The sequence below is a fragment of the Equus quagga genome, chromosome 8, assembly GCF_021613505.1.
Source record: "Equus quagga isolate Etosha38 chromosome 8, UCLA_HA_Equagga_1.0, whole genome shotgun sequence".
In the NCBI taxonomy this organism is placed as follows: Eukaryota; Metazoa; Chordata; class Mammalia; order Perissodactyla; family Equidae; genus Equus; species Equus quagga.
In genome coordinates, this window is record NC_060274.1 from 91340200 (window position 1) to 91355619 (window position 15420).

The window sequence follows — 15420 nt, forward strand, 5'->3', positions numbered from 1 at the left end:
AGCTCTGCTTCCCATATGTCACTGCCTACTAGACAGGTCCACCTGGACACATGCCCCACATGCATATAAGGGTCTGGATGTCTCCAAATGAATGCCCCCTTACAGACCTGCACTATTTCATTAACGACACCACCGTCTGTCCATTCGCTCAAGCCAGTAATCTCCCTCTTCCTCTGAGACAGTCCAGGTTATTTTAGCTCCAGAATAACTCATTCAAACTGCTTCTCCCCTGGGCCACTGCCACTACCCTAATTCAGGTTACAATCATTCCTCTATAGTTTCCCAAATTTTATTTTTGCTGCTAGTCTTGATTTCTCACATTTGTTTTCTGGCAGGAGAGTGATTTTTCTAAAATTAACTCTCATCATCTTTACTTAAAACAGTTTCAGAAATTCTTCACTGCCTTTAGGTCAAAGTCCAAACAGCTTAATGCAGCCTAAAAGGTTCCTCATGAGCTGGCCCACATTTGCCTCTCAAGCCGTGATCATATTCTCCACTCCCTGTTTCAGCCATACTATACTATTTTTGGTTCCCTGAAAAAACACATACCTTTCTTCCTTTGCTGTGTGTTTCCCTTTACTTAGAGTTCTCTTCCACATCCCCTTCCTTTCTGTACTATGAAAGAGATCTTAATGTAGATGCCACTTCCTCCAGGAAGCTTTCCTGACCTGATCCCACCTCTACATTGATAACTCTCCTCTGTGTCCCTAGTATCCCCCTTGCCCAGTCAAAACACATTCCAGTGACTCAGAAAGTTTGTTGTTGTATTGCCATCGAGTGGATTCCGACTCCTAGCGACCCTGTGCACAGCAGAGAGGAACCCTATCTGGTCTTCTTGCTCTATCCTCTCACCTCCCTGTGCTACATCAGACAATGCTCTGCTGCTATTCATAGGGTTTTCATGGCCCATTTTTTTCAGCAGTGGGTGGCCAGGTCCTTCTTCCTACTCTGTCTTAGTCTGGAAGTTCCACTGAAATCTGTCCACCACAGGTGACCCTGCTGGTATTTGAAATACTGGTGGCATAGGTTTCAGCATCACAGCAACACACAGCCACCACAGTAATGACAACCAGCAGATGGGCAGTGTGGTTCCCTGACCAGGAAACAAACCCAGGCCCAGCGGTAAGAGCAATGAATCTTAACCACTAGATCACCAGGGCTGGCCGGCTTGGAAAGTACCTGGTATTTATTTCTTTACACCCTCCCTCACCCCTCCTTTCCATCTCCGAACAGTAAACTCCTTAATGACAAGACTCATGAGTGACTTGATCCTTGGAGAATCCCCATCACCTAGCTCAGGGCTGGGCATTTGATAGTTAGTAAACATGCACAGCCTGAGTGATTGGGAAGAAAAAAGGTCCACAGACAGAGTCTTGGGGATCATGTTCATTTGATGGGCAGGCAGAGAGAGAGAAACCCACGAGAGAGACTAGGAGAAATGGCCAAGGAGAGAACCAAGACAGACACACTGCTGGCAGGCAAAATGAGAGAACCGGTCAATGGGAAACAGTATCCAGTGTCAACAGGAGGGCAAATGAGATGAAGGGAAAGGAGAGTGCTCTGCATTTGGAAGGAGACCAGCTTGTGGAAAGTGACGGGTGGAAGTCTTGGTGCAGGGTGTTGAAAAGTGAGTGGCAGGTGAGTTAGAACAGAGGGCAAGGAGACAACTTGGAAAAATATGAACACGCAGTGTTTGAGGGAACAGGATAGCTGGGGGTTGAGGGATGTCAAGGGTGAAGAGGGAATATCTGTGTGTGTGTGTGTGTGTGTGTGTGTGTGTTACAATTCCTTTGAAAAATCTCAACCATAAATGTGACTGGTAAAGTGGATGGCGAGGCTATTCAGGTACAGAATAAGTATTTATTAATGAAAGATATAAATAATAAATGAATAACTGCATTCGACCAGGAGATTTACCTGGTCAAAAAGAAAAGAGCAAATTTTATCAAAATGTAAACTTAAAAAAAGAACCCATCTTTATGCTTCAGAAGAGACCACTCAACTCAGAGATGAAAATTTCATTAACTGTGTGGGATGAGTGTTTCGACTGTCTGTCTCACTACTTCACCATCCCTGGGATATCTGTTTTCATCATCACCACAAAACTTCCTGCAGAATGCCTCAGACTTCGTACATGACCCCGTAACTCCTTCCGTTCGTGTAAATAGCTTTAGCTTTCCAAATCCAGTCGGATCCAAAGTCAGATGGGACACAGAAAACACCAAGAAAGGGACAGTTTTGAGAAAATAAAAGATATCTTAGTTATAGGAATGTCTAACTAATAAAGAAAAGCGCATATGGACAAAAAGAACCACATTTTTCTTTACGAATAGTTTTCTCTTTTAAGTCCTTATCACAGATAAAGTTCTATCAGGTTGCCATGGTATTAATTTCACTTATAACAGTTTAGAGAGTGCATTGAGGAAAATGGGCTTAAAACGTTAAACTATTTTTCATGAGACATATGCTTCTCATGCAATTAACAATACATTCAGCATCAGTAAGCTCTAATTTTAGAAACACTCATCCACAAACATTAATCAGTTAATGCTAAATTCAATTTCTACTTGGCTTCTTATTTTCACACTCAACTCTCCAAGGCTATCCTACATGGTATCTCAGGAATATTAATTTACTTACTGGGAGAGCAGATTACATTCCTAGAAAAAAATCTGTGCAATAAATATATACACATGTAAGCCAAATGGAACTTTCAAGAAAGAACAATTTTCTGATGGAAAACTATTTCTTATCAAGCACCTGATCCCAAACCCTTTGGATAAATACATGAAAGACTTTATATAATCAAATTACAAAGAATATTGCAGTTTAAGTCAAAGCTCATTAAATTGCATATACAGACAAACACATAAAGTTAAAAATACAGTGCCATAGGGAACTCAGAGACCTGGCATGACCTTCTTCAAGGGGGCCACTACTGGGTAGGAGACTTTCTCACTGTGCAGACTGTCCCATGCATTACAGGTTTTGGCCAGTAGCACCGCACTGGGCATGCTGACTACCAAAAAGACATGTCACACATTTCTCAACGCCCCCTGGGGAACGCTGCTCCACTGTTTAGAGAAGAAACTCTAGCGCAGACAAAAGGAATTGCCCACATTTACATCTCTAGACAACGACAGTGCCAGGTCTCGAACCCTGGTCTCCAGGAAGCCAGTGCCGCCAAGAGGGATCCAACAGAGAATTTCAGTGTATTATTCTAATTTCAGCCTCACTCTTCCTGCATTAGGCAATTCATTCATGAAATATTTTCTAAACTTATATCTAGCCATCATTCTAACCACTCGCCCATTCCTTTGTCCCATTTATTCATATCCTCCTCCATCTCAGTCTTGGAGTGGTATACCTCACTCCACCTGAATCTGGGCTCCTCTCCCTGAGGACACAGGACAGGTGTCAGCAGAAATTCAGGGCCTCCAGTGGAGCAGCCCTGAAGGGCAGGCCTTCTGTATCACTGTTTCATTCACACTTGGTACTTCCCGCACCTGCACTGCCCAACTGGCAGGTGACATCTTTTATTTTCCTTCTGCCCCACCTACAAAGGAATCTCCCTAGGTAGCTGGAGTTTCACTAGTCTGTTATGAAATGAGAGAAGGCATTTCTCTTCCCTCCTCATCTCTCCCATTCTTCTCTTGTTTTTTGTTTATCTTATTGGATCTCCAGCATCAGATTGAATAGAAACAGTACCAGAGAGAATTCTGGGCTTCTTTCCAAGAAGATGAATAAATCTAAGGGGTTTCCATTAACGTTGAGATTGTACAGCTTTGGGGTAGATAGTTAGTTTCTCTTCTTGTTATTTAAGTTTAAGAGTTTTTGTCATAATTCAATATTGGACCATATAAAATATTTTTCCAGAATCTATTGTGTATTTTTAAATGTCATCGTGCAAAAAAAATTAAGTTAAAAATCTCTATTTCAGTGCCCCTGATTGATTTAATTTAATTTTAATTTTTGCTTTACTGAGTGATGAAAATCTGGGGCCACTCATCTAAAGGTAATCCCTCCATGTCTGTAAGCTTGAAATTCAAAGTTAGTAGAAAATCTACGATAGCAGAAAGGGGCTGTGTGCTTACCCGGATGTAGGCATCCTGGTGGTGCTTGGCAAAGTACAGCATATTGTCCAGGGCTAACATCCCAGGAGGGGTCTGGGTAAAGTCCATGGCGGGGTTGACATGATTCTGTGATTAGAACAAAGTGTATCAGGTTAATTCTTCAGCAGATTTCCCTCCACAAGACCAAAGTACCACAAGGCAATCTTCCAATAATCAAGTCAGACAACACTTTCTATCTCCACATAAACCTACTGAGGTGGCAGTGGGGGCTACTTTCTACAGGGGCAGCAAAATCAGCTTTTATACCCAAGGTTAGGAAACTCAGCTGAAGATACGTGACACTGTGGAAAAAAGAAAATAATGTAAAAATTCTATTTCTGGTGATTGTGCTGTAATGGAACCAATAGAATTTAGGGATGAAGACCTGGGATGAAGCCACATCTCTGCCATTTATCTATCTGCACCTTAACTTCTTCATCTTCGTATGTGAGGGTTAAGTGTGGCCGCCCTGTCCAGGGACTTTGTGAACTGTCCGGAGTTACACAGCCTGCAGGCCTGTGAGCACACACAGTTGATAAAATTCAGATGGCCATGAAGTCTTGACATCTGCCTGCTCTCGGAGAGTGTTCTGGCCTTGTGGTCACCACACACAGTGCCGAGAACCACAAAGACAAAATACTAGTTACACATATGCCCAACAAACTCGCCAAATGCTCGAGATCACCCAGTAAACACCTCAAGACTCTTAATCAGAGCAGCAAACCACTCTCCACCATTAACTGTCAAAAACGATCACCAAGATCTGTCCTGATAATTCAGATCTAAACGGTGAATGATTAAAGGAAGTCATTTTTTTTGTTAGTGAGATGAAAAAGAAATGTTAAAGAGATATTAAAGAAAACTGCTGTACCTCCTAATCTAGGTAATTTGTAAGAAACTACATTACTTTTGTTTTGTTCCTGAATACTTCTTAATAAAAAGCTTGAATGTCTGATTTGCCAGGGAAATTTTGGTTAACTGCAATTTTTTCTAATTTAGGTACAAGAAGGCCTTCTCATTCACTTACTTGTTCAAGGTTCAAACAACCCACACTTTTCTACATTATTCCAGAGTACATCTAAGCTGCTTTATCTGTGCTGATTTGAAAAATGTTTTATGAGCTAATAAACAACATCTAAAATTATAGGACAGAGGTGCTGCCTGCTGGTCACAGTTCCACAGTTTCAAGAGCAGCCTGTCTATGTCTCCATAGCAAGCTGGCTCAGTGCAGTGACTTCAATATCTGATTTTAGCATTTTATCCTGATTCACTTATTAAGATGTTGCAAAGTTTTTAAAACACCATAGAACTACCACTTATAAGAAAGATACTTCTCATAAAATAAGTATAATTGTAACAAAAATGAAAATCACTGGGCACAAGGACCACAGTGGGGTTCAGCCTGAATCTGATACTCACTGGAGTAAGAGGGTTAGGCTTATATTCAATCATAGGGGATAAAATCAAAATGCTGGAAATAAATGATCCCAGATTTAGTCTAAAAAGTAACTTGCAATTCAATATTTTGATGATATTTTTAGTTCTTTACAAGAGAATAATGGAATTTCCCTCTTAATGCATAAATTTATTATTTTGACATTGACAAATTAGATTTTCATGAATACAAGTAACATTAAAAAAGTCAATATTTGCTGAGTACTTTCTAGGGGCTAGCACTAGTTTGCATTTTACATGTATTATCTCATTTAATAACAATGAAATAGGATGAAATAAGAAGCCTGCCCAGGGCCTCGCAACTTGGACTTGCCAGAGCAGGCCATGCTTGTTTGGACAATATGTCTCAGCATGCCTTTGTTCCTACTTTCTTCCTTACCACCAGTTTATACGTTGAATGCATTTATTTTGATACTGTTAGTATTTAGACCTCCCATAGCTTGAGAAAAGTTTATTTGAGAAAAATGTAGGTTAATCAATATTAGCTGCCAGGAAGCATGGTCCAGCCAACAAAGGAGAGTGTGCCAACTGTAAGAGAGAAAAACATGACATTTATTGCAGACCTATTTCTAGCGGTGGTCTATGAGTCTATTCCAAAAATAAATACAGAAAAAGGAAATCAAATGACAAAAGTTAGTTTCTCTGAATCTAGTTCAAACAGTCCCCAATGCTCTGTGTTAGTGAAGCTGACCAGGGAGAAGGTCCCCCTGTCTCAAGAGTCATCAGTCTTGTTTGGATTGTGTTCCCAGGATCCCTTCAAAGCTTCCTTCTATTAATCACATCCCTCCTTTAGCACACCCTGGCCGTACCAAATAGGGCACTGCTGTTTTCAAAAGGTCTTACGGTTAAGAAAAAAATATGATTTATTTTTAGGATTCTTTTAAAGAACCATATAGCTATTTGGCAAATAGCCCCAATAAAGTGCCTACTGTGTGCCAGGCATTGTGTAAAACACATTACATAAGCTAACTCTTAATCTTCATAAAACTCCCACTTCTATTATTATCCTCCTTTGACAGAAAAAGAAACTGAGGCACTGAGCATCTGTGTAGCTTGCCCAAAGAATCAGAGTCAGTATGTGGCAGAGCCAGAGTTTGAACTCAGAATACAGGCTTTTAACCAAGATTTTAACGTCAAGTTTTTGATCAAGCTGACATGCTGGGAATTTCACAAAGATGTCCGACGCAGGTCCTCAACTGTTCTCCTCAATCAACATTATTCACTCAGGCAAAGTGGGCTGCGATCCATCCTTTTTAATAAAAGCTATAATTTCTCCATCCCTCACAGAGATAACAGACCAAGTTCTCTCTCATGTTCAATAAACCATGTCTGATTGTCTCCAACAAATGTTCTCTTACTAAACAAAAGCCAATTAGAAAATTGCCTTTGATTTTTAATGACTTGCCCTAAATTATGAAGCATCATTACATTTTACATGAAAAAAACTATTTCGTAGTTATGGGTGAACTATGTTCTTATTTTTTTGTTGTTGTTTCTCTTTTTTTTTAACTCCAGGTATCATTTTCCCATCCTCTTTCTCCTTGAAATGATTGTTGGTTTTTTTCTTTTTTGGTTTTAACAGCCAGTGAAATAATTTTACAGCCACAGATGTGGATAGCAAAAAATGTATAAGAATTATATGCTAACACATTGGAAAGCTTTCTCTACGGTAACAAAAATACTCAGAGAACCCAGCAAGGCCAACAGTTCCCCCACTCCTTTCTTATTTATGAGACGCTCTGGATACAGATTTATTTTCTTTTCTTGTTCCACGTTATTTTTTCCCACCTGTCTTGAAATGGAAGCTGCAAGAGCTCTGATAAATGGCTTGAAATTTTGCCTTGTTTTACTGCAAAGCCTGTGTACCTCTGTACATCCTTCTGAAACGCCATTTGTTAGTTCCTGTAGAAGTGCTGCTCCGTAAATCACGTCAGACAGCTCTCAGACCCTAGAGAAAGGGGGAATGGCTGCCTCCCTTTCCAAAGTGCCAGGGTTTTCCATCTGGGGAAGATGGTACCAACCAGCTGAAGACAGCACGATTTATCTTAAAGGGAGCACCCGATGTGGGGTTTGGGTACTGAATTCCTGGAGACCTGTTTCTCTTCTCTTATCCGCAAGCCAGATTTTTAGCTGAATTATTTCAATCACACATCCAAGGGAAGGTTCAAAGTCTAAGACAGTGAATCTTTCCAGTTACAGGCCCATACACTAAGGCCATGGGAGAGCTGAAGTGGACCTCAAATATAATCTTGGCTGGTCGCCTTCTTTTATAGATGAGAAAACTGAGCCCCTGGTGGAGAACAGTGGTGCTCACTTGAGTAGGCATCTGAATCTCCTAAAGCATCAGTTAGTGCTGGCCTCACTCCCAGAATCTCTGATTCAGGACGGTTGGAGTGGGGCAGAGAATCTGTATTTCTAACAAATTCTCAGGTCATGTAGATGCTGTGGGTTGGGATCACACTTTGAGACCCCCTGGTGGTTGGAATGGCTGGCTCATCTCAAATACACAGGAAATATCAGAATAAGATCTAGAATCCAGATCCACTGATTCCTCGAAACCCATGCAGCTTCTACCACACCAAGCTCTGAACCCACTTGTTCCAAGATGCAAACGTCTTTTAAAGATATTTGCTGTTTACCTGCTTTGTACTTCGGCCTCTCACGGAGAAAACAGATTCCTTTATTCAGGAAAAGAAATTATAATTTAAAAGCCTATCACTTCTCCTATTGCTCAGATTTCTGACTAAAATAATATGCATTAGGACCTCCACAGAGAAGGAAGGAAACTGTAATCAGTCAATATTTTCTACTCTTGAATGCTTCCTGGTTGGGGAAGCAGGGTAGGCACTAGCCTGAATGATTTTTAAATGATCTGTGTTTTTCAATTATCAATGCCATGCTAGTCCTTCATTAGTGTGGATAATAAAGAGATGATTACAGTAATGCCTGCCAGATGGCATATCGTGGGGAAAGCCTTTGAGGATTTAGGAGTTAATATTTGTGCTATATGAGTGCCTACATTTGCTGAACAAATATAGCATTAAAAGCAACCTTTAAAACAAATCACCTTGAATGAATATTCATTCAGTCCACAAAAAGCCCTATCAAGGATGTTTCTTGAGGCTGGTAGTTTAAGGTCACAATCTCCAAAGGGAGGCAGGGTTTGATGGTTGCAGCATATCACTTGGGGGCTCGGTCAAACCACACACGACTCCCACTCCTTACCTCCCCACCCAGGAGAAAGGAGTATGTAGGCGTTTCAACAGGTTCACTAGAACAGCAGTTACCAACCTTGGACGTACCTGAAAATCCCCTGCGGAGCTTTGAAAAATCCGGATGTCAAGGTTGTACCCCAAATCAGTTAAAGGAGAAATGCTGTGGTTGGGAACCAAGCAATTGGATTTTTAAAGCTCTCTAGGTGATTCCAGTGTCCAGCCAAGGTTGAGAATGCTTTCCCAAATCAGTGGGTCCTGAATCTGAGCATGACCAGAATCTTCTAGAGGGTCTGTTCAAACAGAATGCTGGGCCCCAGCCCCAGAGTTTCTGATTCAGTACGTCTGGGGTGGCACCTGAGAATCTGCATTCATACAAGTTCCAAGGTGCTACAGACGGTCTCTCAGCCATAATTTGAGAACTGCTGCTCTAAGCTACAGTAACCCAAAGCAGGAGTGTGTTAGGGAACTATACCCACCAGCTCATGGTGTTGGAACCTTGAATCCCTGTACCGAATATTCGGTTCAGCAATGACTTTTATTAAAATGCCTGCTCTAGGTAGGACATGCATTCTCCGAGTTGACACTGGCCCCACCACTCTCTCACCTGGCTGCTTCACACACATAAGGAGGCTCTTGAAAGCATCTGACTTTGTGACCCCCAACATAGATCAATGTTCCAAAGAGTCCTAGAAATAGCCTCCAAGAATCTATGGATTCTGGCCTTGGTCTCTCTCCGTTAAATTCAATAAAAATCAATAGTTTGGATGAAAACGGAGAAGTCATCCTATCAAATCTGACCTAAGAGTGGGTGAGGTGGCGAATTCACTGAGGAATAGAAAAATAACTGTGAGCAAGTGGGATTGGGACTGGTATGCATCGTGCCAGGCACTCCAAATTCAAGAATTCATTTAATCTTCCCGACTACGCAATGAGGCAAGTATTCTTAACGAGATAAATGTAATTCTTCTCTTCCTACCAATGAGGGTCGGAACTTGCGACTTGTGCAAGATCATGACTAGTAAGTGGCAGAGTCACCACTTCAATTCTGTAGCTTTTTTTTCCCATTTAGTTTCAAAAGTCTTTGGAGGATAGGAAGATGGGCCCCTTTAGTAAGAAATTTAATTGAAGAAATGTAAAGTCCTACAATTTTTTTTTTTTAATTCAAGCACACATCTATAGAATAAGGGAAATCTGGCTTACGAATAATTTATGAGAGCCCCGCTCCTCATCATTAAAATTTGGTTCTTTTTACGTAAACTACAAAGGATCTGCATGAAAGAAACCCCTAGAAAGATGCTAAGGATTCAGGACAACAGATAACCATGTCAATTCCCCACTATACCTCCCTCTCAGCCGCACATCCTTTTCCCCTTGCCTGGTCTCCCTGACACCTCTGCTAGTCTCTCTAATTCCATTTACCCACTTTGCTACCTCCTGACCTCAGCCTGGCTATGTTTTCCCTGGCTTGGCAAGTCCACAACTAATCTTTTGAGTAATATCTGCTTCAGTTGAGCTCTGGGACCATCCACAATTACCCACTATTGCTAAGGGAACTCTCTCCCTGGGAATGTTCCACAACCTAGGAGAGTTCATGAGTGTTCCTACTATTAAGAACAAAGAGTTAGTTGGCAACAAGTCTAAGAAGAATCAGTTTCACACGGCAGTCGAAAGATCCTGACATGTTGGGTTTCACTAGCAGGAGCAAACAAGAAGAACAAAGGAGGTTCTACTGACAGGGCCTGAGTCAGGCCACATCTAGACACAGCACACCGTTCTGGGGGCCACACTGCAAGCCGGCTCCTGATACACAGGAAATCACGCACTAAAGGGTCGCCAGGAAGAAGCAGAAATGTCTGAACAGAAAGGCATGTCAGAAAAGTTGGAAAAAAGCTTTAGATATTTAGCCCAGGGAAAAAAGAAAAGTATATGTGGTGTGGTGGGGGAGGCGGGATGGGGGCTGTGGGTTGGACCGCTCCTGTCTTTCAGCACCTAAAGGATTAATATTCTGTGCAGCTATGGAAAATAGGATTAGCAGAGACGTTCCTGTCCATAGCGATACTGAAGCAAGGACTGGATGTGCAGCAGGATGCTGTTGAGAGCACTGGAGAGTAGAGGATTAAGGCAAATGACCTCTGGATGCCTTGCAGGTCCTGGTTTACTCTTTCTCTCATCAAATATTTTCGGATGTCTACTACTGTGCAAGACACAGGGAGACAGACATGCTCAATTTCACCCAAAGAGAAATTTAAAACAAAATAGTACTTGCTTCAAGAAACTTCTGTCTCAAAAGTGAGTTATTAAAAGCCTTAAAATTCACCTTTGAAATATGCAAACACACACACACTCATAAATAACTTCACATGTGCTCACAATGAAAGATTTCACGCCAAAATTCTGGATTTAAAGCAAATTTCCTTAGCTAAAAAATAATATCTTTTTTAAAATCACTCTTAAAAGGTCAGCAAAGCCCATACACTGCACTTTTCTATTACAATTCAGGAAGATCTGGGTTCACTTTCACTTCATTATCTTGAAGAAGCAGAGTTGAGACTTACTGAATAAAAGGATAAACTTGAATACTGTTTATTTGGTATGCTGATTCAACAGTCAACACAAAGAATTACCATAAAAACTCAATTAAAAATGTCTTGAGAATAAATTTCCTTTAAAATGAAGCTGGTTATGGTTTTAAAAAAAAGCCTTTATGAATAATGACACACTGCTGTCAAGGTTTATGAAGATATCTGCAATTCTTTTACTGAGCTGAGCACATGCAGGCTTCTGAACAATCCCAGGATCGTGGCTCACGCTAGCAACACCCTATTCTTTCTTCTCTCAACTCCCAGCTCCTTTTGTTACCACTCCTTTTAGAACCTCCTTTTCTCCCACCTCTTGTCACTTTAAAATAGGAGGGAGATAGCACCAGTCATGCACAGTGGGTTTCTCCAACTTCCCCCAGGAAGAGCAGAGGCTAAAAGGTTCACCAAAGGACAGAGAACATGTGTTACCATCACTCCAGGGCAGGCCTAGCTAATCAATCAGGAAACCCATTCCTCTGAGCCCAGCACAGCTCTCCAGGCAGTCTTTGGTAAGGGGACCACCACTGGCATGGGAGACAAAACCTCTTTGCCACAATCGAGCCGGGATCTGATCAAGCTGCAGCTGCTACAGATGGACTCCCAGGAGGTCGAAAGGATGCAGGGGCTTATGTGCTGCAACCCAGCCTCCTCTAGGCCCTAACACTGCAGTCCTAGCATAGAGATGGTAATGATGGTGATAACCTCTCTAATCGTGCAACTAGCAGCTCACACACACACAGCACCTAATGGGTGTCAAGGACTGCTCTAAGCCAAGGGTTACTACAGCCCAGGGGCCAAATTGGGTCCACCATTTATTTTTGTACAGTTATGTTTAAGGGTTTTTTTTTTTTACATTTTTAAGGTCTTTTTTTTAATCAAAAGAAGAAGAAGAATCTGTGATATTTAAAAATTACATGAAATTCAAATTTCAATGTCCATAAAGCAAGCTTTATTGGAACACAGCCGTGTTCTTTTATTTATGTGTTGTCCATGGCTGCTTTCGCATATGGCCTGCAAAGCCTAAAATATTTACTACCTACCTGCCTGTTACAGGAAAAGTTTGCCAATCCCTATTCAAAGTGTTTTGTCCTCACAGTAACTCTATGAATTAAGGAAATCAGCCCCTTCTTAACTAAAAGTTAAAAATCTCAACTAACAAAGAAATGCTAATGTTTTGCTCCCTGGACAACACCATGACTTCTGTGTAAATGTTCAATGTTTTACTCCCCTGGATAAATATTGCAATGATTTTAAGGATTCTCAAGGTTTAACTGGACAAATTCCATGTCCCGCAAATGTTATGTTGAAAGGAATGTTTTCAGTAGCGTTAGCTTGTGACTCAGTGCTCCACCCTAGGGTCTGACCAAAGGCAAACCTCAGAGGAGGCCTGTGATATATTCAGATATAAAAGACTGCCTGTAATTTTGATGTGTGTTGGATTTGGATTGTGATTAGTAAGCATTCTCCTCCTTCCTCCCTTCAGTGTAACTCTTGTAAATGACAAAGTCTGGCTTTTAAATTTGAAGACCGTGGTCTCTTTTCCACAACAGAGTAAATGGAATTCTTATGCCTATTTTAAAGATGAAGATAGTGAGTCATAGAGAAGTTAAGTATCTTGCCCACGTTCACACAACCATTATGCTGGAATTTGAATGCAGCAGTCCAGAGCCCACATTCTTAATTACTACTCTAAAAGGAGAATTAGCTAACTACACAATGAAAAAAATCACTTGATGGAATACTACACAACCTTTAAAAATTCTGTTTATAGAGTACTTAGTTATTATAAGTGAAAAAGATAAGGATATAAAAGATATGTTGTATTCTGTATAGAATTTCTATAGGAGTATATATTCCTGGGAATGTGTATTTTATATAGAGTACTCTCTATACAGGCATATCTTATAGACATTGTGGGTTCAGTTCCAGACCACGACGATAAAGCAAATATTGCAATAAAGTGAGTCACACAATATTTTTTGTTTCCCAGTAAGTATAAAAGTTATATTGCATGCTGAAAACTGTAAGACATTGTTGAAAGAAATCAAAGAAGACACAAAGAAATGGAAAGATATTCCATAGTTATGGACTGGAAGAATTATCATAGTTAAAATGCTCATATTACCTAAAGAAATATACAGAGTCAATGCAATCCATATCAAAATCCCAACAACATTTTTCATGGAATTAGAACAAAGAACCCTAAAATTTTTATGAAACAACAAAAGACTCCAAATAGCCAAAGCAAACTTGATAAAAAAAGATCAAAGCTGGAAGTATCACACTCTGATTTCAAAATATACTACAAAGCTATAGTAATCAAAACAACATAGTACTGGCAGGAAAACAGACACTCAGATCGATGGAACAGAATTGAGAGCTCATAAATACACCTGCACATTTATGGGCAGCTAATTTGCAACAAGGGAGCCAAGAATATACAACGAAGAGCAGAAAGTCTCTTTAATAAATGTTGTTGGGAAAACTGGACGGCCACAAGCAAAAGAATGAAAATAGACCGTTATCTTACACCACACACAAAAATTAACTCAAAATGGATTAACTACTTGAATGTGAGACCTGAAACCATAAAACTCCTAGGAGAAAATAAGTAGTTCACTCTTTGACATAGGTCTTGGCAGTATCTTTTTGAATATGTCTCCTCCAGCAAGAAAAGTAAAAGAAAAAATAAACAAATGGGATTACATCAAACTAAAAGCTTCTGCATGGCAAAGGAAACCATCAACAAAATGAAAAGATGACCTACCATTTGGGAGGAGATATCTGCCTATCATGTAACTAATAAGGGATTAATATCCAAAATATATAAAGAACTCATACAACTCAACAATGAAAAAACAAACAACCTGATCAAAAAATGATCAGAGGATCTGAACAGACATTTTTCCAAAAAATATATGTACATGTGGCCAAAAGGCACATGAAAAGATGTTAAACCTCACTAATTATTAGGGAGATGCAAATCAAAACCACAATAAGATATCACCTCAGACCCATTAGAATGGCTATTATTAAAAAGCAAGAAATAACAATTGTTGGAGAGGATGTGGAGAAAAGGGAATTCTCATACACTGCTGGTGGGAATGTAAATTGGTGTAGCCACTATGGAAAATAGTATGGAGATTCCTCAAAAAATTAAAAATAGAAATACTGTATGACTCAGCTATTCTACTTCTTGATATTTATCCAAAGAACGTGAAAATACTAATTCAAAAAGATACATGCACTCCTATGTTCACTGCAGCATTATTCACAATAGCCAAGACTTGGAAACAATCGACATGCCCATTGCTGGAAGAAGGAGCAAAGAAGATGTGGTATAGGGATACTACTTAGCCATTAAAAAGGGTGAAATCTTGGGCCAGCCCTGGTGGGCTAGTGGTTTAATTCGGCACACTCCTCTTCAGCGGCCCTGGCTGGTTCAGTTCCAGCACAGACCTACAGTACTCAACTGTCAGTGGCCCTGCTGTTGCAGTGGCTCACATACAAAACAAGAGGAAGATTGGCAACAGGTATTAATTCAAGGGCAAATCTCCCTCTGCCCCCAAAAAAGAGATGAATTCTTGCCATTTGTGACAACATGGATGGACCTTGAGGGTATTATGCTAAGTGAAATAAGTCAGATGGAGAAAGACAAATACTATATGATCTTACTCATATGTGGAAGATAAGCAAACAAACAAACACATAGATAGAGAAAACAGACTGGTGGTTATCAGGGGATGGGGGGTGGGAGAAGGGTGAAAAGGGTAAAGGAGCACATGTATCATGACAAATAGTAACTAGACTTTTGGTGGGAAACACGATGTCACGATGTAGTCTGTACAAAAGGTGAAATATAATGATGTACGTCCAAAATTTACACAGTGCTATAAAGCAATGTTACCTCAATTTTTAAAAAGTTATCTTTATACCATACCATAGACTATTAAGTAAACAATAGCATTACGTCTAAAAAGTGTACATATTTAATTTAAAAATACTTTTTTGCTAAAAAATGCTAACCATCATCTGAGCTTTCAGCGACTCGTAATCTTT

The 15420-nt window shown here is 40.3% G+C and overlaps 1 protein-coding gene across 3 annotated transcripts in view; it reads right to left on the reverse strand.

Moving 5' to 3' along the window:
- The window catches only part of ELMO1 (engulfment and cell motility 1), a 520286-nt gene that overhangs the window by 260531 nt on the left and 244335 nt on the right, over positions 1-15420 (reverse strand). For all 3 annotated transcript variants that reach the window (XM_046670304.1, XM_046670303.1, XM_046670306.1), the window contains exon 14: positions 4095-4199. In XM_046670304.1, the coding sequence (XP_046526260.1) occupies positions 4095-4199 (105 nt within the window). The remainder of the gene's footprint in view (positions 1-4094; positions 4200-15420) is intronic.